This window comes from Oryctolagus cuniculus, chromosome 1 (genome assembly GCF_964237555.1).
Source record: "Oryctolagus cuniculus chromosome 1, mOryCun1.1, whole genome shotgun sequence".
Classification (NCBI taxonomy): Eukaryota; Metazoa; Chordata; class Mammalia; order Lagomorpha; family Leporidae; genus Oryctolagus; species Oryctolagus cuniculus.
The window spans coordinates 198438662-198461266 of record NC_091432.1 but is presented as its reverse complement, the minus strand read 5'-3'; the positions used below and the strand labels follow the sequence as shown (position 1 = coordinate 198461266).

At 50.1% G+C, this 22605-nt stretch overlaps 2 protein-coding genes across 13 annotated transcripts in view; one reads left to right on the top strand and one right to left on the bottom strand.

The window, feature by feature from the left end:
• Window positions 1–22605, top strand: part of LOC127490675 (uncharacterized) — a 48601-nt gene that overhangs the window by 2462 nt on the left and 23534 nt on the right. The window lies entirely within an intron of this gene.
• Window positions 4643–22605, bottom strand: part of LOC100345551 (phospholipid-transporting ATPase FetA) — a 111554-nt gene continuing 93591 nt past the window's right edge. For 11 of the 12 annotated variants that reach the window (XM_070053967.1, XM_070053982.1, XM_070053971.1 and 8 more), the window contains 11 exons: window positions 17727–17891; window positions 15684–15795; window positions 14312–14417; window positions 13788–13935; window positions 13072–13255; window positions 11603–11826; window positions 10274–10357; window positions 6935–7180; window positions 6657–6795; window positions 5746–5876; window positions 4643–5650 (listed from right to left, as the gene is read on the bottom strand). In XM_070053967.1, the coding sequence (XP_069910068.1) occupies window positions 5459–5650; window positions 5746–5876; window positions 6657–6795; window positions 6935–7180; window positions 10274–10357; window positions 11603–11826; window positions 13072–13255; window positions 13788–13935; window positions 14312–14417; window positions 15684–15795; window positions 17727–17891 (1731 nt within the window). In that variant the 3' untranslated portion in view covers window positions 4643–5458. The remainder of the gene's footprint in view (window positions 5651–5745; window positions 5877–6656; window positions 6796–6934; window positions 7181–10273; window positions 10358–11602; window positions 11827–13071; window positions 13256–13787; window positions 13936–14311; window positions 14418–15683; window positions 15796–17726; window positions 17892–22605) is intronic. The other variant, XM_070053970.1, reaches the window with a different exon arrangement.

Here is a 22605-nt window from a genome sequence, read left to right as displayed (position 1 = left end):
GCGGGGTGGTGCCGGGCGACGGAGGACGGGCGGGCCCGGGCTCTGGACCAGCGAGCTCGAGCCAAAACAGCTGGCCTTGAGGGCGGGCGGGTGTGAGATCCCGGCCTCGCCTAAAGCGGCGATTCTTATCCTGGATCCCGGGTGGAACCTCGCGAGGACATAAAAGAAGCAAAAGAGCAACAGACATGAAGGCTTACCTCAGCCCACACCGATAGACTCAGAACCGGCGGGGTGTGGTGCAGTGGGGGTTGGATGGTGCCCAGGCTTTGGTAGTTTCAATTAATTAATTAGCATTTGTTCCTAAATAAGACTTAAAAAAATGTATTCATTTGAAAGGCAGCGGGCCGGCGCTGTGGCGTAGCTTAGCAGGTAAAGCCGTCGCCATCTGCAGTGCCAGCATCCCATATGGGCGCTGGTTCAAGTCCTGGCTGCTCCACTTCCCATCACGCTCCCTGCTGTTGCGCCTGAGAAAGCAGCAGAAGATGGCCCAAGTGCTTGGGCCCCTGCACCCACGTGGGAGGCCCAGAAGAAGCTCCTGGCTTTGGCCTGGCCCAGCCCCAGCCGTTGTGGCCATTTGGGGAGTGAACCAGTGAATGGGAGATCTCTCCCTCTAACTCTTCCTTTAAAATAAAATTAAAAAAAATTTTTTTTTAAAGTTAGTTTTTAAGATTTATTTATTTAACAGAGTCACATGCACACACACACAGAGGGAGAAGAAGAGGGGGAGGGGGAGGGGAGAAAGAGAGAGAGGTTTTCCATCCTCTGGTTCACTCCCCAGTTGGCCGCAAAGGCCGGAGCTGTGCCGATCAGGAGCCAGGAGCTTCCTCCTGGTCTCCCACATCGGGGGCAGGGGCCCAAGGACTTGGGCCATCTTCTGCTTTCCCAGGTCACAGCAGAGAGCTGAATTGGAAGTGGAGCAGCCGGGACTAGAACCACCACCCATGCAGGCAGTGGCTTTACCCGCTATGCCATAGCTCCGGCACCCAATTATTATTATTTTTTTTTTTAAGGAAAGACATAATAGTTAAAGCCCCTGTGGCATAATAGTTAAAGCCCCTGCCTGCAGTGCCAGCATCCCATGTAGGTGCAGGTTCAAGTCCTGGCTGTTCCACTTCTGATCCAGCTCCCTGCTAATGTGGCTGAGAAAGCAGCAGAGGATGGCCAAGTACTTGGGAGACCACAAAGAAGCTCCTGGCCCAGTTCTGACCATTGTTTCCATTTGGGGAGTGAACCAGCAGATGGAAGACCTCGGTCTCTCTCTGCCTCTCTGTCTGCCTTTCTGTAACTCTGCCTTTCAAATAAATAAATCTTTTGTTTAAAAAAAAAAAAAGAAAGGCAGAGAGACATCTATCTGATTCATTCCTCAAATGCCAGTAATCAGGTTCACATATGAGGGGCAAGACCCAAGTTCTTGAGCCATCATCTGCTGTCTCCCAGGGTGCACATTAGCAGGAAGCTCCAATTGCAGCTGTAACAGGGGCTTGAACCCGGGGGATGCTGATTCCCAAACCGCTGTGCTCAACACCCGTGCACAGGCAGGGTTAAGAAACCCTGGTAAGACCTAGAACTCATGTAGTTCCCACTCTTTATGGCAGAGTATAGGGGACATGGAAGATTCCTGTGTCTCTTTCTGGCTGCTTCTAGCCACGAGGAGGTGTGGGCAGCTGGTCATTTGGCTAAGAGTCACTGGAAGTCCACTAAGAAGAATCCCTTTGGGTTCGATGCTCAGTGAAGGAGTTAGAGGGAGCCTTTGTGCTGTAGGACTCACAGGCTCAAGGAAGCCGGTAAATGTCACAAGGTGAAATGCACCCTCAGGCTTCACAGCTGTGTGAACCGAACTTGGAAGAATGACTGGGAGAGGTTGTGGAGCACATGTGAAAGAACAGAGGGGCAAAATAGCTAAAGGCGTGAGGTGTGCAACGCACTGAAGAATGGAGGACGGTGAGGTTTGCTGATGAGGCGCCGCCTGTGACCCGCCAAGGGTGAGGACTCAGCCTGTAGACGGTGAAGAGAGGCTGAAAGGCTTTATGTGCAGCAGGGATGGCAAGATCAAATATGAATTTTAGAAACAAAGTCCCGGGCATTTCCAAGAAGGTGAAATGGAGAAGGGTAGTGCTCTTTTTAGCTTTTCCATGGATGAGGTAGGCACCTGTACACAGTGTCCTCCCTCTGTGTCCTCCAATCCGCCCTTTGCATCCTCCAAACGCGTTAATCTTATTACTGTCTCCTAGTAATTCCCATAGAGCCTTCTCTATTGGAACTGAACCGAGAATCAGAGCCCACTAACAGTTCTCTCCAGAGATCCTCTGTAATGCCTGGTGAATGAGGCAATTAAGAGTTGGCAAACTGGTTTTTCATACCCCACCTTTAAAATTTTTTAAAAATAATTTATTAGAGAGAGATGGAAGTGGGGAGGAAGGAGAGAGAGAGGGAGGGAGGGAGGGAGAGAGAGGGGGAGAGAGAGAAACTCCCACCTGCTGGCCTCCTCCCCAAATGCCTGCAACAGCCCCAGACTAGGGGTACTCCCATATGGGTGGCAGTAACTCAACCACTTGTGCCAGGGTCCACATTCGAAAGAAGCTGCAGTCATCCGGGAATTGAAGCCAGTTTTTTTTTTTCTTTTTTTGAAAGATTAATTTATTTATTTGAAAGTCAGAGTTACACAGTGAGAGACGGAGAGGCAGAGAGAAATGTCTTTCATCTGCTGGTTCACTCCCCAAATGGCCGCAAAGGCCAGAGCTGGGCCGATCCAAAGCCAGGAGCCACGAGCTTTTTCCAGGTCTCCCATGTGGGTGCAGGAGTCCAAGGTCTTGGGCCATCTTCTGCTTTCGCAGGCTATAGCAGAGAGCTGGATTGGAAGTAGAGCAGCTGGGACTCGATGCTGGCACCACAGGCGGTGGCTCTACCGGCTACACCACAGCGCCGGCCCCAAGGCCAGTTTCAATTGCAAGTTTCGCAAGGTCATCTCATGCCTCACTTTGGAATGCGGCGTTTACTGTCTTGGCTCCTCAGCACACACTGACTCAGACCTCCTAGTCTGCATGGAAACCACCAGGGCAGTGGGGCGGCTGGTCAGGAGCTTTGGAGGATATGCTGCTGGTCCAAACTGTAGCTTTACAGCTGCTCCGGATGGACGTCCACGAGTGACTGTGTTTCATGAAAGGATGCCCCTAACGCATCGCTGGAAGGCCGATGCGGAGGATGAAGATTCATTTTGAAAGGGTAAGAGGCAAGTTTAGGAAAAAGAAAAGGTAACAGTTGTCATCCATTCACCCATTCATTGAAAAACACTTAATAAATTCAACTTAGCATTATGCTGGGTGATGGTAATTACAAAATGAGCGCTGTCAAGGAGATATAACATGGTTTAGTAGAGAAGACAGAGAGTCATAATTAAAGCGGACGTGAGATTATGGAAATAAGAGAAAGGTACAAGGTGCTCTAGTGTGGAAGAGGCAGCCACTCACAACAGGGGATTATGGCAGTGAAGGTGACTGACCCAAGCTTTGAGTTAGAGCCGAAGACACAGCTAGGCAAAGGAAGGAACTAAGTGGGTTCTAAGAAGAGTGAATAGAAAGAGCCAAAACATACAGGCTTCCGAAGGTAATGGAACTGCTGAAGAACTGAAATAGTTTGGTATGGCAAGAATGAGATTATGTGCAACAGAAAGTGAATGGAGCTGGAGGTAGGCGGCCAAGGTAGTGAAGCCATAGGGAGCCACTAATGGACGTTCAACTGGCAAATGTCACCATTTGATTTGTATTTTTAGAAGATTGTTCTATGCGGAGTGGATAATGGATTGGAAAGAAGCAGAAGTGGAGAGCAGGAAGACCAGACAGGAAGAATTTGCTGTGAGCAAGCGCAGTGGGACTGGGGAGAAACAAGAAGGAAAAAACTAGATGAAGGGTCTCAAGGTTCACTTAATGTAAGGATCTGGACCTCGGCGGAGAGACTGAGGCTAGAGATAGAGCTGAGAATCTTCTTTGTGTTCATGAATGAAGTCATGAAATTGAACGAAGTCACTCAGGAAAAGGGTACAGAGAAAGATGAGCAGAAAACCTAGGACTGACCTGTGGGAAGCAGTGCTTCAGCCATGCAAAGAGGTTAGAGCTACATGGTTACAAGATGTGGTTGCAGGGGCTGGCACTGTAGGGCAGGAGGTTAATCCTCCGCCTACACTGCTGGCATCCCATATGGGTGTTGGTTTGAGTCCAGCTGCTCCACTTCCAATCCAGCTCTCTGCTATGGCCTGGGAAAGCAGTGGAAGATGGCCCAAGGGCTTGGGCCCCTGTACTTGTGTGGCAGACCTGGAAGAAGCTCCTGGCTCCTGGCTTTGGATTGGCCCAGCTCTGGCCTGTGTAGCCATTTGGGGAGTGAACCAGCGGATGGAAGATCTTTCTCTCTGTCTCTCCCTCTCATTGTAACTCTATCTCTCAAATAAATAAATAAAATGTTTAAAAGAAAATGTGGTTGCACTGTGGCCAAGAAGGTGCAGAGAAGCAGAGTGGAGCTAAAAAGGGAGGACAGTGGGAGGAGGGCAAGTGCTGATCCGATCTGAGGGGAAGAAGTCGGGGTCTGTGAGTCAGTGGTGCCATGCTGACTCTGTGATTGCCACCGGGGCCTGATAGACCGCACAGATCTCTCCACTCCAAAATAAGCCATTTATTGCATCATAAACCTTTCATAAATAATTTTCCAAGTACATACAATTTCTTTTCAAAATCATTTTATGGAATGACAACAAATGTCCCCCGATTATGGCTCCCATCGCCTCAGGAAAAGATCTTTTAAAAATCCCCTGCATGATCCCCCTCCTGGGCTTCCTGGGACAGTATCAGGTCTGGGGTCAAAGGGGTCAAAAGGCGCGGCGGGGGTTGGGGGGAGACAAGACCTGGAGCTGTCCTATCCAGGCTTCCAATTTTTTTTTTTTTTTTGATCTAGAAAATGTCCTTCAGCTTCTTAAGACTCAGTCTTCACAGCTGCCCTTCCTGCTGCCCCTCCTCCCTCCCAGTACCAGCCAAAGACTTAATCTCCAGATAAGCCTGACAAGGGTGCCTGGGTAGGACTATGTCACATCTATGATCGCTCCAGGTATGGGACCCAAAGTCACATTCTTAGGTCCTATCTTCTGTTTCCCTCCCGACACCGCCCCTCTTTTCTCCCTAGTTCCACATTTGCTTATCTGGATCAAAGGTTGGAGGGGATGGTGGAAGAGAGGCGGGAGGCTGCTTTTTCTTGAAATGCTGCGACCCTGGCAGATCTCTGGGGGCTCTTTCCTTCCCGTCTCTGCTCTACCTTGGCACAGCCTTCCAGAGAATGGACAGGCTGAGCCCCTGTAGCGAGTGAAGGAGCAGGTTTATGTGGGCTTCCCTGGGACTCTACGCCCTCCTTATTAAATTGCATGAACACAAGGGAAGAAGAGCAGTAGCTGGCTGCGTCGGGGTTTCCTTGAGGACCTCTACTTTTTGGCAGGAAAGCTGTTTTTCTTGAGTGCCTTGGACTTCACCGTCTTGCCAGAAGTGATGAGGGCCCCAAAGCCATGCTGGTGGGAAAACGCATAGGCAGAACGTCGAAGGCCTGGGCGTCTCCGTCTGGGCCGGATTGGAGGCGGCAGTGGATGTTTCATGCAATAATGAATCCTCTTAAGAATCTATATCCAGAGCACAGGGGACAGGGCGTTCATGCACAGAGCAAAAGCCAGGGAGGCTCCTGAGTGGGCGCTGGGTAGACTCCCGCTCCACTCACCTTGTCCACGCTGACGGGCCAGAACAGAGGCTTGAGGAACTGGTACCCAATCACAGGCAGCATGCAGAGCACCACGATGAGGACAATGCTCAGCCACATCTGCGGCTGGTTCAAAGTGTTCCTGGCCACACCTGTGAACAGCGAGCAGGAGGGGGAGGCTGAGACAGTCTGGAGAAGGGTGGGGTCACAGGTGGGAGGGAGCAGCAGAGCTAAGATACCTCTCCCATCTGAAGGAGGGAGTTGTGGATTTGGAGGCAGTCTTGTCTCCTGAGAAATCATATAAATAAAATAAAATATGTAAAAGCGTATAAATATAAATACAGAAGAGTTCAGCTGCCAGAGTCACTGTGAATTCACATGCCTTTGTCTCCCTCTACAGGCAGGGCCAGGCAGGACAGGAGGGGAGAGGTGGTGAGAGAATCCCAGAGCAGGAGTCTGGACACAAAAACGGAATAGAGGCCTTCAGGGGAGAAAGTCAGCCAGTGGCCTAACAAGAGGTGGGACCCACCTGCACCTGCATTTCTAGTCTCTCTGGGCTTGGGAAAATTAATACAGGAGACAATGAGGCCGCGCGCCACAGTGGAAAGAACATCGGACTGAAAACAGGAGACCTGGATTTGAGTCCTTTACTTAAAAAGGAAAACAAAACTCTAGTCTCCAAATGGTGCCAAAAATTCTTACCCTGCCTACCTCATAGGACGCTTATTTTCACAGTAGATAAGACATTCAAAAAATAATTTGGAAACTCTGATACTGTAGGGTATTTTTCCAGTTAGATCTTGAGTCTTTTTATGGCCGAGACCGCTCCTCTAGCTACAGAGCTTAGCACATAGCAAGAGCGTCTCAGTAAACATTTATTAAATAAACATGCTTGGTGCATTTTCCCCCCTCCCCACTGGGCAGGGCTTTACCTGGGAATTGGAAGACGTTGGGGAACATCTGGCACAACCCGTCACTATACAGGAGGAATAAGAGGCAAAAGTAGATGCCCAGGCTACCCCAGATGAAGAAGTGGCTTATCACTGTCCAGTAGGTTATCTTCAGGGCAATCTGAAAAGCATCCTTTTATGTGCAGCCTTCTATGGCTTGGGACCTTTCAGCCACCGCCCTTCTCCAGTTCTGTAAGGAAGATGCCCCCCGCCCCAAGCCTTTCTTCCAGAAGCTCACCACCCAGCACCCTTATCTTCACCTGTGTTGTGACCACCCAGATCAAGGAGGTCTGCACTATCAAGGAGAAGGACTGGTAGTCGGAGATTTCCTTCCCATCACTGCGCTCAGAGTTGTACACGGCACCCATGGGGATGAAAAACAGCACGAGGGAACTGTAGATCCCATGTATCAAACACTTCATAAATTCTTTCTTGTTGAAATAGAGGTTGAGCTGGCCTGGCTCATACAACTCTGGGAAACATAGGCTCCACGTATCATTCACATCCTGGAAGCACCAGAGGGTAAGGAGAATGGTTGAGTGTCTCTATAGAAGGTCCCATCTCCATCAGAGTGGAGGCTTCCCCCTGAATCTGTTGCCAGGATGTCTAAGAGCTTCCTCACAGATTAGGTGAGAAGTGGAACCAGAGAAGAGAGCAGGGAACAAGGACTCTTCCCGAAGTCCTACTCTCTGGACAAGGATCCAGGTAACAAAAGACAGCTAGAAGGTCAGGAGGTGGGGAGGGCTTGGATGGAGTTAGCACCCGGGAGTGGTGGAAGGGGCTAGCCTTAGGCATGGTTGGATTGGAGGATGAGCTTGGGGTGGGGAGGCACTGAAGTTTAAGTGTTTCATTGGTTAAATATTCTTTGTGTCAAAAGTCACTGGGGAGGGGCAGGAATTGTGGTGCAGCAGGTTAGCCTCCTACTGGGATATTGGTATCCCATATGGACATCTGTTCCTGTCCTGGCTGCTCCACTTCTGATCCATCCAGCTCCCTGAAAATGTGCCTGGGAAAGCAGTAGAAAATGGCCCAAGTGCTTGGGCCCCTGCAAACCACATGGGAGACCCAGATCACTTGGGAGACCTGGTTGGAGTTCCAAGCTCCTAGCTTTGGCCTGGCCCAGCCCTGACCATTGCAGTCATTTGGGGAATAAACCAGCAAATAGAAGTGCATGCACTCTCTCTCTCTCTCCTCTCTCTTCTCTCTCTCAACTCTGCCTTTTTTTTTTTTTTTTTTTTTTTTTTTTTTTTTTTTTTGACAGGCAGAGCGGACAGTGAGAGAGAGAGAGACAGAGAGAAAGGTCTTCCTTTGTCGTTGGTTCACCCTCCAATGGCCGCTGCGGCTGGCGCACCGCGCTGATCCGATGGCAGGAGCCAGGTGCTTCTCCTGGTCTCCCATGGGGTGCAGGGCCCAAGCGCCTGGGCCATCCTCCACTGCCCTCCCTGGCCACAGCAGAGAGCTGGCCTGGAAGAGGGGCAACCGGGACAGAATCCGGCACCCCGACCGGGACTAGAACCCGGTGTGCCGGCGCTGCTAGGTGGAGGATTAGCCTATTGAGCCACGGCGCCGGCCTCTGCCTTTTGAATAAATAGTCCTCAGAAAAAAAGTCAGTGGGAAGAGAAATGGACAGCAAGGAGGACCAAGTAGTCCCTTGGAGATATCACATTCTGTGGTGTTCATCCCATCCCTATAGTGACTGGTGAACTCAAGGTGAGAGGATCTTCTAATGTGCAATTAAATAATGGGTTATTGTCATCTCATAAATGTGAAACTTTGGCTAACAAAGTTTGGGGCTTGGCTTCAGAAGTGCATCCTGGGGCCAGTGCTGTGGCATAGTGGGTAAAGCTGCTGCCTGTGGTGCCAGCATCCCATATGGGCACTGGTTCAAGTCCAGCTACTCCACTTCCTATCCAGCTCTCTGCTATGGCCTGGGAAAGCAATGGAAGATGGCCCAAGTCCTTGGGCCCCTGCACCCACGTGGGAGACCCGGAAGAAGCTCCTGGCTTCAGATCGGCCCAGCTCTGGCCGTTGAGGTCATCTGGGGAGTGGACCAGCAGATGGAAGACCTCTCTTTCTCTCTCAGTCTCAGCCTCTCTGTAACTCTGCCTTTCAAATAAAACAAATAAATCTAAAAAAAAAAAAAAGTGCATCCCTAGGACTGCTGAATAGCACAACCCATGCTTCTTGCTGTTCTGAAGTTGTCAGCTACTTCATGGAGTGTTTCCTTTCAAGCTATGACCCTGATTGAGCGTGGGAACCATGACCTCATGAGCTGCTGTTCCAGTTACTTTCTTTCTCTTTGGAGGCTCCTTTTCACTCTATGTGTCCATGAGTGAAGGTTAGGGTAGAAGAGGAGGGACAGGTGGGGGGACCAGGACCCCCAGCCCCCAGGAAATTGCTGACAGGGGCAGATGGTATCCCCTGGGCTGACCTTCTGTGACACAGGGTATCATACCCATACCTGGTCTTCAAGGTATCATACCTCCATGCCTGGTCTTCAAGATGCCACCTAGGCCTTCCTGAGTTGACTAGTCTCATCCTCTCTATCTAGGAATGTGTCTTCCTCCCCTTTCCTCCTCCTTCTTTTTCTTTTTAAAGATTTGTTTGAAAGCAGAGTTACACAGAAGGAAAGAGGGAGGGAGAGAGAGAGAGAGAAATCTTCTATTTGTTGGTTCATTCCCCAGCCTGGAACTCTGTCTGGGTCTCCCATGTGGGTGGCAGGGGCCCAAGCACTTGGGCCATCTTCCACTGCTTTCCTAGCTGGATCAGAAGTGGAGCAGCCAGGACTCGAACCAGTGCTCATATGGGATGCCAGCCTCACAGGCAGTGGCTTAACCCACTGTGCCACAGTGCCGGCCCCAGGGTCTTCCCTTTTACCTTTTTCGTTTCCTTTCTTGAGTCTCCTTGTTTTACCCAGCTCTGCCCCGATAACTATTTCCTTTCACTACTCTTGTACACATTCAATTTACTGTACAGTGTCAATGCCATGATTCTCTCTGCAAAGGTGAACTTGACACAGGGAAAACCTGGCTTTCTTAAACTGATAATTATTCTCTGGAGAGGAGGGTTCTTACTTTCTTTCATGCTGTATTTATGCAGGTTAGAAATTCCCTTCCCAAGGCTGGCGCTGTGGCACAGTAGGTTAATCCCCTGCCTACAGCGCCGGCATCCCAAATGGGCACTGGTTCGAGACCTGGCTGCTCCTCTTCCAGTCCAGCTCTCTGCTGTGGCCTGGGAAACCAGTAGAAGATGGCCCAAGTCCTTGGGCCCCTGCACCCATGTGGGAGACTTGGAAGAAGCACCTGGCTCTTGGCTTTGGACTGTCCCAGCTCTGGCCATTGCGGCCATTTGGGGAGTGAACCAATGGGTGGAGGACCTTTCTCTCTGTTTCTCCCTCTCACTGTCTGTAACTCTACCTCTCAAATAAATAAATAAAAATAATAAAAATAAAAAGAAACTTCCTTCCCTGATCCAGGAATTTTTCCCTTTCCACGGGCTTTTGGAAAGCTCAGTGCTTGCTGCTTTTCTCACTTCAGGAATATTCCTCACGGGCCTAGGGGTCTTCAGCCCCAAAGGACAGGCTTCTGACAGGGTCTTACCTGATCAAACAGACTCATGCCCAGGACGGGGAGGGACGTGTAGATCAGGTTGTAGCAGGTGATGAACCAGTTGTCGTAAACTGTCTGAAGATCAAGGGGAATTTTAAGGCCTTTCTCTCCTCCAAAGTCCAGCTCCAGACCAGCGTCCCTACCTGTGCCCCGCCCCTCCCCAAGCCCCAACTCACCAACCCACCACTACATTAACTTAGAGCAAGATCTGGATTCCAGAAATCTGATTGAGACCCCCCAGTTTCTAATCTTAAGTCATTTAGACCCTGGAGTCCTAGCTAGGGCAGGGCTGACCTGGACCCACCCTGAGCTAACTGGCACCATGCCAGAGTGCTGCTGGGGAAGGCAGTCCTACCTCCGTGCTCACAAACATGGGGACCTCCAGGTTTTTTTCTTTTGTCAGTGGCTTCTGTGGCATGGGACACCTCCTAACACTGACAGTTTGGAATAGCCCCAGTGTTGCTTCTTCAGTTGGGTGCTCCGCCCTGGGGCCTGCAGAGGCCCCCTTTCCTAACCAGCCACAAGAGGTCAGCAGCAACACACGCATACTCCACGCGCTGCCCACACACCCGCCTGGCTTCCCTAGGCACAGGGAGGGGGCGGTGCACAAATGTACTGCTGTCTGCTGACTGCCGATTTCCCCGGGAGCCTGCAGCAACAAAGGTAGCAGGCATCTGCACATACAATCATTCCTCAGGTTGTTTCTCCTGGGAATCCTTGGGAGATGGGAAAAAACTTCTCATAGGAAAAGGAACTCCTCTTAGAACATCAAAATCCAGGCCTCCCTCTCCTCCTCTCAGGAGTGAGAGATTTCACAGTCAAGGTGGAATGAATTCGTCAGGACTGCGTCGGGAGGGCAGCACGGGCAGTCAGGGTGGGGGCGGAGGAGTGAAGAGGAGCTGTATTTGCAAGCATGACTACAGCTCAACACCAGGACCAGCCTGGCCGGCACGACCGACAGGCTCCTTGAAGCTTTGCTTGGTCCACAAAGATTACTTTGGCTGGTGAGAAGACTCTCAGATCCAGGAATTCCCCCCATTTCAGGTTTGGAAATTCCAGGTGCCAATGTCAGGGGTGAGGTGAAATGAAGGTAGCTTATGAGAGTCCTGAAGGTGGGTGTCCAGGCCTGGTGAGAGCCAGGCCAGAACAGTGTTGATCTGGAACTAGAAGACGTGGTGGAGGGTTGGACGGGGAGCTCGGCCTGGGGTGAAGAGCTTTAGGGGTGGGCGGCAGAATGTTCTTGCCATACACTGGTCTCTAGAGGAGGACAAAGAGCGGAGCTGGCTGCAGTGAGAAGCAGATTGCCACCTGATCTCCTACCTGTGCAGAGAACCCGTTGAAGAAGGCGTACCAGAAGTGTACCAGGGTGAAGGCAAAGTTCTTGTAAAAGAAGTAGCTGAGAAACTTGCACATGCGATTGTAAGACCAGCGGCCGTGCACCAAGATGAGACGCTGGAGGTAGTAGAACTGGGAGAAGGCGAAGTCGCTGTTGAGCATGGCCTGCATCCCCTCCTGGCCGCTGATGCCGACGCCGATGTGGGCAGCTGCAATGCAACCCCAGAAGTTTCTCAGCCACAGAGCTTGTTTTCTGGGCTCCCCAGCCTGGGAAGTGTCAAAGGAAGGCTGAAATGACACACAAACCACTCCTTTTTACAGGGGACATACTGTTAGGCCTCGCGGGAAAGCTGTGCTGGGTGTTCTTTGCCCCTACTCTAGTCACTTGGCTTCTCTCCTACAGTGCAGATGCTGAGGTTTAAATTTCCTGTTATCTCTGGAAGCCATTTGGATCAATTAAAAATGTAGGACGACTGCAGTCTAACACAAGGTTTAATTACCTAAGTTTTTCTAAGGGGCTAAAATTCCAACTGTTGGGATGAGTATGTGAGCCACACAAGTTGTGAGAAATGAAATGAAGCGATCCCAGGTGTTTTTCCTGGATAAAGCAAGGATGATACTTGATGGAAGATGAGACTGAAGTCCTTAAGCATCTTTGTCTGTGTAATTCACTCTGGCCAAATTCACTGATCTTGTATTTTGTATTTATTGTATTATTGCATTGCTTGATGGGACAATTGAAATCTCTAAGGCCATAAGAACCAGAGAGGTCCTAAAGACGGATGAAGAGAGCAAGAGCACAGCTTAGCAGTGAAGCTGAGGCTGGCCTAGCCACTGGTATTTCCTGAGTGGGAGGGAGGTTGGGTCTGAGGACCTGAAGGTTTCATCTACATCTCACAGATCTACAGACTGCTGGAGGCTAATGACATTCACCTGAAATGAAGCCAGTAGGCTTTGGCCATTTGCTTCTGTTTCTGTTTACTGGAAGCGATCAGGAAGTCACCTGCTCTCCAGCAAGGGGAGCCAGCGCAGGCTCTTGGGAGCCACAGTCTCGGGGCTGCACTGGGCTCACAGGCTGCAGCCTTTCAAAACAGGAACAGACTAGGACTCCTGACCAAGGGTTCTTTCTGTGGGCCGTGATGCTGACCCCAAAGGCTGGTGTGGTGGTTGTATTGCTCTGTGAATGCATGCATGTGTCCTTGTGTGAGCCCTGTGTGTGTGCGCAGGAATGTGAGTGTGTGCATGCCTGCGGGCCGATGAATGCATGTGGAAATAAGTGAGAGTGCAGGTGTGGAGGAGCATGAAGGGAGCTGCAGAACCAGTAGAAATGTAGAACGCATTCGATAGGCAGGGGTGTGAGCCTGAACACAGTACCACCCAGCTCAGTTTTGCCCACAGAGGAAGGAAGGGGCAAGCCCACGGCTGGGGTCTGCTGTCCCCCTGCCCTCACATGCCTTTGATCATGCTGACGTCATTGGCCCCATCCCCGATGGCCAGTGTCACCACCTTCTTGTACCTCTTCACCAGCTCTACCACCTGGGCCTTCTGAAGGGGTGTCATCCGGCAGCAGATCACCCCTTTGCACATGCACGCCACTCGCAGCAGTTCCAACTCCACGTCCCCTTCTAGAGCGTGGGCCTGCAGCACCGGGACACACCCACTCTTCAGGTTGCCCCCAGAGGCTGTGAGGGCAGGACCTTCTCAGGCCCTTCCCCATCCTCCATACTTTCCTGTCCCTCCCAGGGCAGGAACACCTGCTCCCAAGGTGCCCCGCCCCCCAGGATCGCCAAGCCCCTGAGTATGTCCTAAACATCCTCCCATCTGACCCAGCCTCCAGGGGGAGAGCAGCCAACAAGTCAATTGACAGCACCGCCAGGCTAAGGTGCTTCTTGGAGGACCTGGCCCTGCTTGCTTTCCCCCTCCCCTAAGTGACCGCCCACAGCGTACGAAGGATTTGGATCAGGAAAGACTATGCGTTCACTGGCCTTTCTTCACTGACTCCTGCCTAGATTCCCCGGGAGAGGTGTCGTTCAGGCAAGGGCACCCAGGGAGGGCCAGAGCGCAGCTCAGAGGCTGAGAAAGGGGACTTGAAATTCTGCTGGGGTGGGTTGGGCTGGGGAAGAGAGGCCCCTGGGAGGAGGAAACAGAATCGTAGCTCTGTGTTGCCCACCAGACTGTAGCCATTGATGACCAAACCGTAGCTGCCATTGGGCACCTCTTCAGGCATTGTGAAGAGTGCTTTGTGCTTCTTGGCGAGGAAAATGTTCACTGGGTCTGAGTCCAGGAGAGAATCGGGTTTCATCTTGCTCCTTGCTTTCCTGCAAGCCAAGAGTAGTGGTCAGAGCTTAGGGAGGACAGTGGAGCCCTGGAGAAAGCGGGCCGGGGCGGGGGGCAGGGCAGTGGGGAGTATAGGGCCTCTTGCAAAGCACCAGCTGGGACCTCAGACTCCACTGCTTCCTGGCACCTGCCACTGTCTTAGGTCCCTGGCCATCCCTATGCCACACTGTTCCGCCACCTACACTCCAACTCCTTTAGCGAACGGTGCTTTGTGACAGTCTCTCGAGAGTTCAGCTTTCTGTCTTCTCTTTCTCCATTTCTCCCCTATTCCTTCTGGTGGTGCAGGGGCGACACTGGGAGAAGAGATGGCTGGGAAAGCTTAGGTCCGAGGGCCGAGTGTGGCCGTTCTATTGGTACCTGAGTTCTTGACGAACAGTCTCACTGTCCTTGCCTTTCACGGTGAACACCTCGTCCATTTCGTCTTCGAATATATTACAGGAGTAGGCAATGTTTACCGCAGTTTCTATAGTGGGGGGGGAGGGGCACAGGTCTCATTTTGGTGAGTGTTTCTAGACAGGGACAGGGTGTTCACAGTGTACAAGGATGGGGTGTTCACAGTGTATAGGGACAGGGTGTTCACAGTGTATAGGGACAGGGTGTTCACAGTGTACAGGGACAGGGTGTTCACAGTGTACAGGGAGAGGGTCTTTAACAGTGGCAGGCATAGTTCCTTTGCCCACATTTGCCATGGGGGCACTCAGAATGTTTTTCAAGAATCAGTGGTGGCCATATTCAAACACCCACAGGAACAGACTTACGAGTTACTAACCAACAACTAGGGTCACTCTGGCCTAGCCTTCCCTAGACAACCTCCCCCTGTTTCTTAAAGTAATTCCGGTCTGATTCCAGTTCTCCAGGCAATCAGGACGTATTGCTTTGAACAGCACTGTGCCCATGTCTGTTATAGATTTTTTTGGAGGATCGAGATATGTTTCAGTTGTATCTTTCCTTGACATTAAGAAATCCAGAATGTAGAATAAATTCATACTGGAGAAAAAATTAAATTAAGTCCTGAATCTCTGACTACAAGTGGTATCAGAATTCAGGGGAGAGGTTGTGATTATCACAGAAACTTCCTTGGAGGAAGGCCTGTTGAAGGGAAGGAAAAGGCGTGTCCAGGGGTAAACAGCCCACATAGAGGCCCTAGGTAAGAATTGCGCTGACTGGGATATGCTGGAGGAACTGGCCATTCAAGGTCTTGAAGGCCCGATAGAGATGTCTTGTCTTTACCACGCAGAGCTACTGTAGGTCCTGAGCAGGGGATTAAGTTAAAAACCCAGGGTCTGAGGGAGAGAGAAATGATGATTGCAAATAGGTTATGCTGCAATTATTAAGAGCAAGAAACAGAGAAGAGTTCAAGCTTTTGCAGATGTACAACTGAACTCAGGCGGCGGTAGGGTGGGGAGGTTTTCACGTCCATCAGTGGGATCTGGCGAGAAAGGGCCCCTTTGCGACAATGGAGAGGGCACAAAGACAACTCTAAGGTCGGGAGCTTATAGTTGGTGGGAGACAGATTCATCCCCAGGTTCTCGGTGCCTGATACAGCATCTGACATGAAGTGTGTACTCAGCAAATTATCCCAGCCTGGGAAGGGAGGCGTCCTGTACGGACTGGAAGTGAGTTCCAAGTTGTTTGTCAGGAAAGTCACTTTTGAAAAAAAGGAAAGAAGAAAAGAGATGGCTAACGTGGGCAGGGAAGAGGCCAGGCCAGGCCAGGCGCTCCCCTTTACCTTGCTTATCTCCAGTTAAAACCCATATTTTAATTTTGGCTTTGCTCAGGGTCATGACTGTCTCAGGGACTCCATCTTGCAGCTTGTCCTCGATGGCTGTGGCCCCTAACAGCTTCAAACAGAGATAGCAGTGAGTGAGGAGAAGGCGGAGTCACAGCATCCACCGCTTCCCAACAACTGCGCCGGGACCTCAGTCTCTGGCCAGCGAGCTGGCACTGGTGTGGCCTGAGACTCCCAGGGTGCGAAGCTCAGCAAACTGCTCCGCACACAGTCAGCTTTTCAACCGCACACTGAAATCAAACGTGGAGCACAGGAAGTTAGGGACCGGATGGGGAAGTCTGGCCCCAGTCACACATGAAGCTATGTGCTACTTCTAAACCATCTGTTTTTTTGTTTTGTTTTGTTTTGTGTTTTGACAGGTAGAGTCATAGACAGTGAGAGAGACAGACTGAGAGAAAGGTCTTCCTTTTTCCGTTGGTTCACTCCCCAGATTGCCACTACGGCTGGCGCTGCACCGATCCGAAGCCAGGAGCCAGGTGCTTCCTCCTGGTCTTCCATGCGGGTGCAGGGCCCAAGCACCTGGGCCATCCTCCACTGTCTTCCCAGGCCACAGCAGAGAGCTGGACTGGAAGAGGAGCAATTGGGACTAGAACCCGGCGCCCATATGGGATGCTGGCACTGCAGGTGGAGGATTAACCAAGTGAGCCATGGCGCTGCCCCACCCCCCACCCCATCTCTGTTTTGTTTTCTTCCTTTGCTTCATAGCATGCTTCCTGGCCCTGCAAGTGGTGGATTCTACACGAAGGATCCCTGTATCCACTGTAGCATTTCCTGTAACCCTACAAGGACTGGCAGGTTCCCCACTATACCCACTAGGGCCCTTCAAGGGACTAAAAGAATCCTGGCCCACTGCCGTGTCTTCCCTCTCTCACACTCCAGCGGGCCCTCTTTCTCTGTGTCCTTCTGTTCTTTCCTCCTTACACTGTTCCAGCCACACTGGCTGCCTTGCTGTCCAGCTGACAAGCTGGGCCTGCTCCTTTTCCAGGGGGTTTTCTCTTGCCATTACTTCTGTTTGGAAAGCTATGCTTGCCACCTTCTGCAGGTCCTCCTTCCACTGACAGCTAACCACCTTGTTTACAATAGTGGCCAGGCACCGGTGTTGTCAGGTGCAGCAGGTTAAGCCACTGCCTGTGATGCTGGCATCCCCTATCAGAGCGCCAGTTTGAGTCCTAACTGCTCTGCTTTTGATCCAGCTGCCTGCAAATGGGCCTGGGAAGGCAGTGGAGATGGTCTGAGTGCATAGACCTGAACCCACACGGGACACCCAGACAGAGTTCCTGGTTCCTGGCTTCAGCTTGGCCCAAACATGACTGTTGTGGCTATTTAGGGAGTTGAACCATCAGATGGATGATCTCTTTCTATCTCTTGCTCTCTGTCACTCTGCCTTTCAAATAAGTAAAATAAATCTTAAAAAATAGTAGTAATGCTTCCCTTCCACCCTGCTCCAAAACACAGAGCATCTGCCGGCACCCCCTTTCTTCCTGACTTTATTTTTCCCCTTAACACTTTCCCCATTTGACATATTACATATGTTACTTTTTGTCTGCTTATTGCCACAGGCCCAGTGCCTGGTACACAGGAGGCACTTAATAAATGGAAGAATGAGTGAATTTCTTTTGTCTTGACTATTCCATCAGTTCATTACAGGTTCCCTAATCTGTGCATTATGCAGATCCTGATTTCTCCTACATTACTTAGCTTCTGGGAGCAGCTTAAAGATAAGGAACACTGCCAGAAAGATAAAAATTACAGCTAATGCATTTTTCATTATGGATTCAGAGGATCCAAAGTATACAGAATCAACTTACATTCCAGGAGCCAGTTCCCTGGCACAGAGCTCCGGAGCGTTCCTGCCAGGGCTGCCTCCCTCCTCTCAGAGAGAGCCCGCAGCCATCGATCCTCTGAAAGTCACCCTCAGGACCTTCGCACAGTCTGTTGGCAGCCGACCCACCCCTAGCCTGCCCCTGGTTTCCTGACACTAACCATCAAGTCCTTTTCAACCTCTTCATAGACAATTGATAATTTTTTTTCCCGATTATCCAAAGACAGACAGGCTTCACCGTGCTTCACGCTCCAGGTCCGGAAGAACTTGTTGTCCAGTTCGCGGTAGGCCACCATGAGTGTGCGGAGCCCTTCACTGGCAAAATCCTGGAAGACATATGTGTGACAGGTGGGCTTGGGCTGGACCAAGGCCCAGTTAAGGGAGTGGCAGACTCACTCCACAGGTCTCATCTGCCTGCAAAATAGGATTTAATTGTCAGCATTGTCCCCAGTTTAAGAAGAAAGCAGCCACTGGATTTTTTCAGCAAAATGTCCCAGGAATGGAGCCAGCATAAGCTGGAAGATTGAGAGTATTTCTGAGACAGAAGATTCTAGATTTAGTTATAGTTTATAATTCACTATAGATAATTTGCTATGTGACTTGAAAAACCAAGTCCTCTAGGTTTCCTTCTTGTAAAATTGGGATAATTCACCCTCTAAAGAGAGGACAATGAAGACTATGAATAATAACAAGAAATTGATATACAAATAATAAAAATGCTACTTCTTTTAAATAAGCATATACTCATCTTAATTTTCCTCTTCTCCATTTCTTCCTTCTTCAAAACTCAGTATTTTTTTTTAAAGATTTTATTTATTTATTTGAGAGGCGGAGTTATAGAGGGAGAGACAGAGGGAAAGGTCTTCCATCTGCTGGTTCACTCCCCAAATGGCCACAAAGACCGGAGCTGAGCCAATCTGAAACCAGAAGCCAGGAGCTTCTTCTGGGTTTCCCATGTGGGTGCAGGGGCCGAAGCAGTTGGGCCATCACATATAACTTTCCCAGGCCATAGCAGAGAGTTGGATTGGAGAAGGAGCAGCTGGGACATGAACTGGCACCCATATGGGATGCCGGCACCATAGGGGGAGGCTTAGCCTTCACAGTGCCAGCCCCTCAACTTGTGTGGTTCTTTACCTCTGTTAGCTCAGTTGATTACAAGTAGCCAGCTGTGTTCCTGAGGCCACTGCTAAAAGGCTCTCTGGGTGAGTTAGCGTCTTTCTGCTCCTTGGCCACTAACCATAGCCACCTTGCAGGAGTGTAGGTCATATAAGAGGCTGGGTGAGAGAATGGGTGGTTTAGGGAAGAACTCACATCTGTTTAACTCTGGGTTAAGACTAGATTTTGTATATTGAGAATGGCACATAAAGCAACATTTTTTTTTTTTTTTGACAGGCAGAGTGGACAGTGAGAGAGAGACAGAGAGAAAGGTCTTCCTTTTGCCACTGGTTCACCCTCCAATGGCCGCCACGGCCAGCGCGCTGCAGCCAGCACACTGCGCTGATCCGATGGCAGGAGCCAGGTGCTTCTCCTGGTCTCCCATGTGAGTGCAGGGCCCAAGCACTTGGGCCATCTTCCACTGCACTCCCTGGCCATAGCAGAGAGCTGGCTTGGAAGAGGGGCAACCGGGACAGAATCCGGCGCCCCAATCGGGACTAGAACCCGGTGTGCCGGTGCTGCAAGGTGGAGGATTAGCCTATTGAGCCGCGGCACTGGCCATAAAGCAACAATTCTACATAATTGCTGCTATAGTGAACTACAAAGTAATTTACTTTAGGGTTTAAAAGCAAAAAGAAACAGAATTTGCTCCTAGTTCCCTGTGTGGCTCCTGTGTGTGTGATGTTCACTGTTAGGTGAAATTAACAAAAGGCTTACATGTAGGAAATGCCATCTCTAAAGCCTCTGTACTATGGGCAGCTTTGAAAGCCCCAGATATCTCAGGAGACTTTTTTTTTTTTAATATTTATTTATTTATTTGAAAGTCAGAGTTACACAGAGAGAGAAGGAGAGGCAGAAAGAGAGGTCTTCCATCCGCTGGTTTACTCCCCAAGAGGCTGCTACGGCTGGAGCTGCACTGATCTGAAGCCAGGAGTCAGGAGCTTCTTCCAGGTCTCCCACGTGGGTGCAGGAGCCCAAGGACTTGGGCCATCTTCTACTGCTTTCCCAGGCCATAGTAGAGAGCTGGATTCGAAGTGGAGCAACCAGGTCTCGAACCAGTGCCCATATGGGATGCCAGTGCTTCAGGCCAAGGTGTAACCCACTTTGCCACAGTGCCAGCCCCAGGAGACTTCTTAAGAAAGAAGTAATGTACGTAGAAACTGGTTTTATTTATTTTTGATTTTTAGAAACTTTATTTCAACATAGCTATGCTTACAGAAATATGTTCACATTGGTTAATAGAACACAATTTAAATTTAACTTATCTGACAATTTTGACAAAAATCCTGGCACATAGTTTAAGGTTAAAAAAAAAAGGTTTTCAGCTTGATACATTTTTATCTATTATGAATGTATAAAAGATTTTCTGGGGCTGGCACTGTGGCACAGCAGGTAAAGCTGCCACTTGCAATGCTGATATCCCATATAGGCACTGATTTGAGTCTCAGCTGTTCAATTTCCAATCTAGTTCCCTCAAATGGCCTGGGAAAGGCAGCAGAAGATGACCCAAGTGTTCGGATCCCTACCACCCATGTGGGAGACCCAGATGAAGCTCTTGGCTCCTGGCTTCAGCCAGGCACAGTGCTGGCCACTGTGATCATTTGGGGGATGAACTGGCAGATGCAAGATCTCTCTCTTTCTCTCTGTCTCTCCGTGACTTTCAAATAAATAAATATTTAAAAAAATCTTCCATCAAATGCTGCACAAGAAGGCAGCAAAAACCTTGAGAAATTTACTTTTGGCTTGCCTCAGAAAAGTTAACACATATTGCATAAAATTGGTGCAGTAAAACATTGCTGTAGGGGCCAGTGCTGTGGTGTAGTAGGTTAAGCATCTGCCTGCAGTGCTGGCATCCCACAAAGGTGATGGTTCGAATCCCAGCCGCTCCTCTTCTGATCTAGCTCTCTGCTATGACCTGGCAAAGCAGTATAAAATGGCCAAAGTGCTTGGGCCCCTGCACCCACATGGAGACCTGGAAGAAGCTCCTGGCTCCTGGCTTTGAGTCAATGCAGCTCCAGCCATTGTGGCCATCTGGGGAGTGAACCAGTGGATGGAAGACCTCTCTGTTTCTCCCTCTCTGTGTCTGTAACTCTGCCTCTTAATAAACAAATCTTTAAAAAAAAAAAAAAAAAAAAAAACCACTGCTGTAATGTTTCAATGCCAGTGTACAAAGTCTCCTGACTAATGAGGAAGGGGACAGGCAGGAGCCAGAAACTGGTTTTACCTGGGATACAGAGGAGAGGACTTGAGAACCTTAACAGCACATTAGTCAACTCAACAAGTCACTTAGCGGATATGTTAGCAATAGTGTTTATCCCTACTTGTGTGTATGTGTGTGTGTGTGGGTGTGTGTGTTGGACTCTCTCAGGCTCATCATTAATGGCTGACAGATGACAGGACAGTCAGGCCCTACTCTTAAGCTTGGTAGCTGGCACTGTGTGGAGAGCTATGACACAGCCTTACCACTCCCTCTGCAGCCAGTCTGTGGAAATGCTCTCTGGAAAGGTGTCCAAGCCATGTGTTCTGGAAGATTAACAGATAAGGAGACCCGCCCACAGGGAATCTTGTGGCCTCTGGGAAACCGAGTAAGACATAAGAGCTGTCTTACCTAGGATATGTCACTGACTTATTTTAACTTGGGATATACTTCATACACTCTAAAATTCACTCTTGGGGTGTACAACTTGGGAGCATTTAAAAAGCACGTTTCCCTTTCCCCCAGCCCTTGGCACCAACTGCTTTACTCCCTGTCTCTGTGGTGTAGCCTGGGCTGGAGACCGCAGTTCATCGAGTGGGAGTCATGCGACGTGCGGCCTTTGGTGACTGGCTTCTTTCACTTTGCGTACTGTTCCCGTGTTGTAGCCTGCGTTAGTGTCGCATTTCTTTTTATTGACAAACGCCATTCCGGCGCGTTCCATGTATCCCTCGGCCCCTGATGGACACTCCCCGTCGTGACCTCGCCCGGGAAACGCACCTAGCCGTGGAGATGATGGGTTGCACGATAACCTTATCCTTCACCCTTTGAGGAAGTGCCAGACTCTTGCCAAGCAGCGGCGCCATTTTACCTCCCCGTAAACGACGTATGGAGGTGATAACGTCTCCATCCTTGTTGAAGCTCGTTACTGTCTGAGCACTTTTCTGCTTTAGCCATCTCAGCTAGCTATAATGTGGTTTATGTTACACAAGCTTTGATTCACGTTTCCCTGACGACTAACGACGTGGAACATCTCGTCAGGTGCTCACGGCCTACTTGTTCCCTGACTTTTGGCTATGGATTAACACAGAGTCAGGCCAAAATAGCCTAATAAAGTAGCATTCTCTCTATTCTATTTACTTTAATAAATATAATGAATATAAACATTTTAACCTGACCCCCGCCCATCCTGTCTTTCGCTCTCTCCTTACTCCCACAAGCTTCTGTATATCCAGGTTTAGGGGTAGAAACCCCAGGGAGCACAAATCCGGCTTTGCTTTCTGACATCAGCAGGCTGAATCGCTTTCTCTTTTTGATATATCTGGAATCCCAGAGGGTGACCATAGGGTCAGATATGGGGCATCCTTGGGGATTCCAATCCTGTGGACAGCAGAGGGAGGTATCAGACAGCCCCTAGATAGCTCAGAAATGGGGCTTGCTGCTCTATGCCCTAAAGGCTGTCTGTTCTCACAGAGGCTGCTGGGGTGGCCCTCCCAGGGCAGCAGACCCTGTTCTGAAACAAATTCCAGGTCTGACCTTGGGACCTTCTGAGCCAGGAACCAGAGCAATTCTGATGCTATAAGTGTTCCCAAAGGCACAGTTTCATCACGGCTGTGGTTCCTGTCCCATCCAACTCGTTGACACAGAACTTGGCAACGTGGCCAGTGAGAATCTCCCAGATGAGGTAGTTT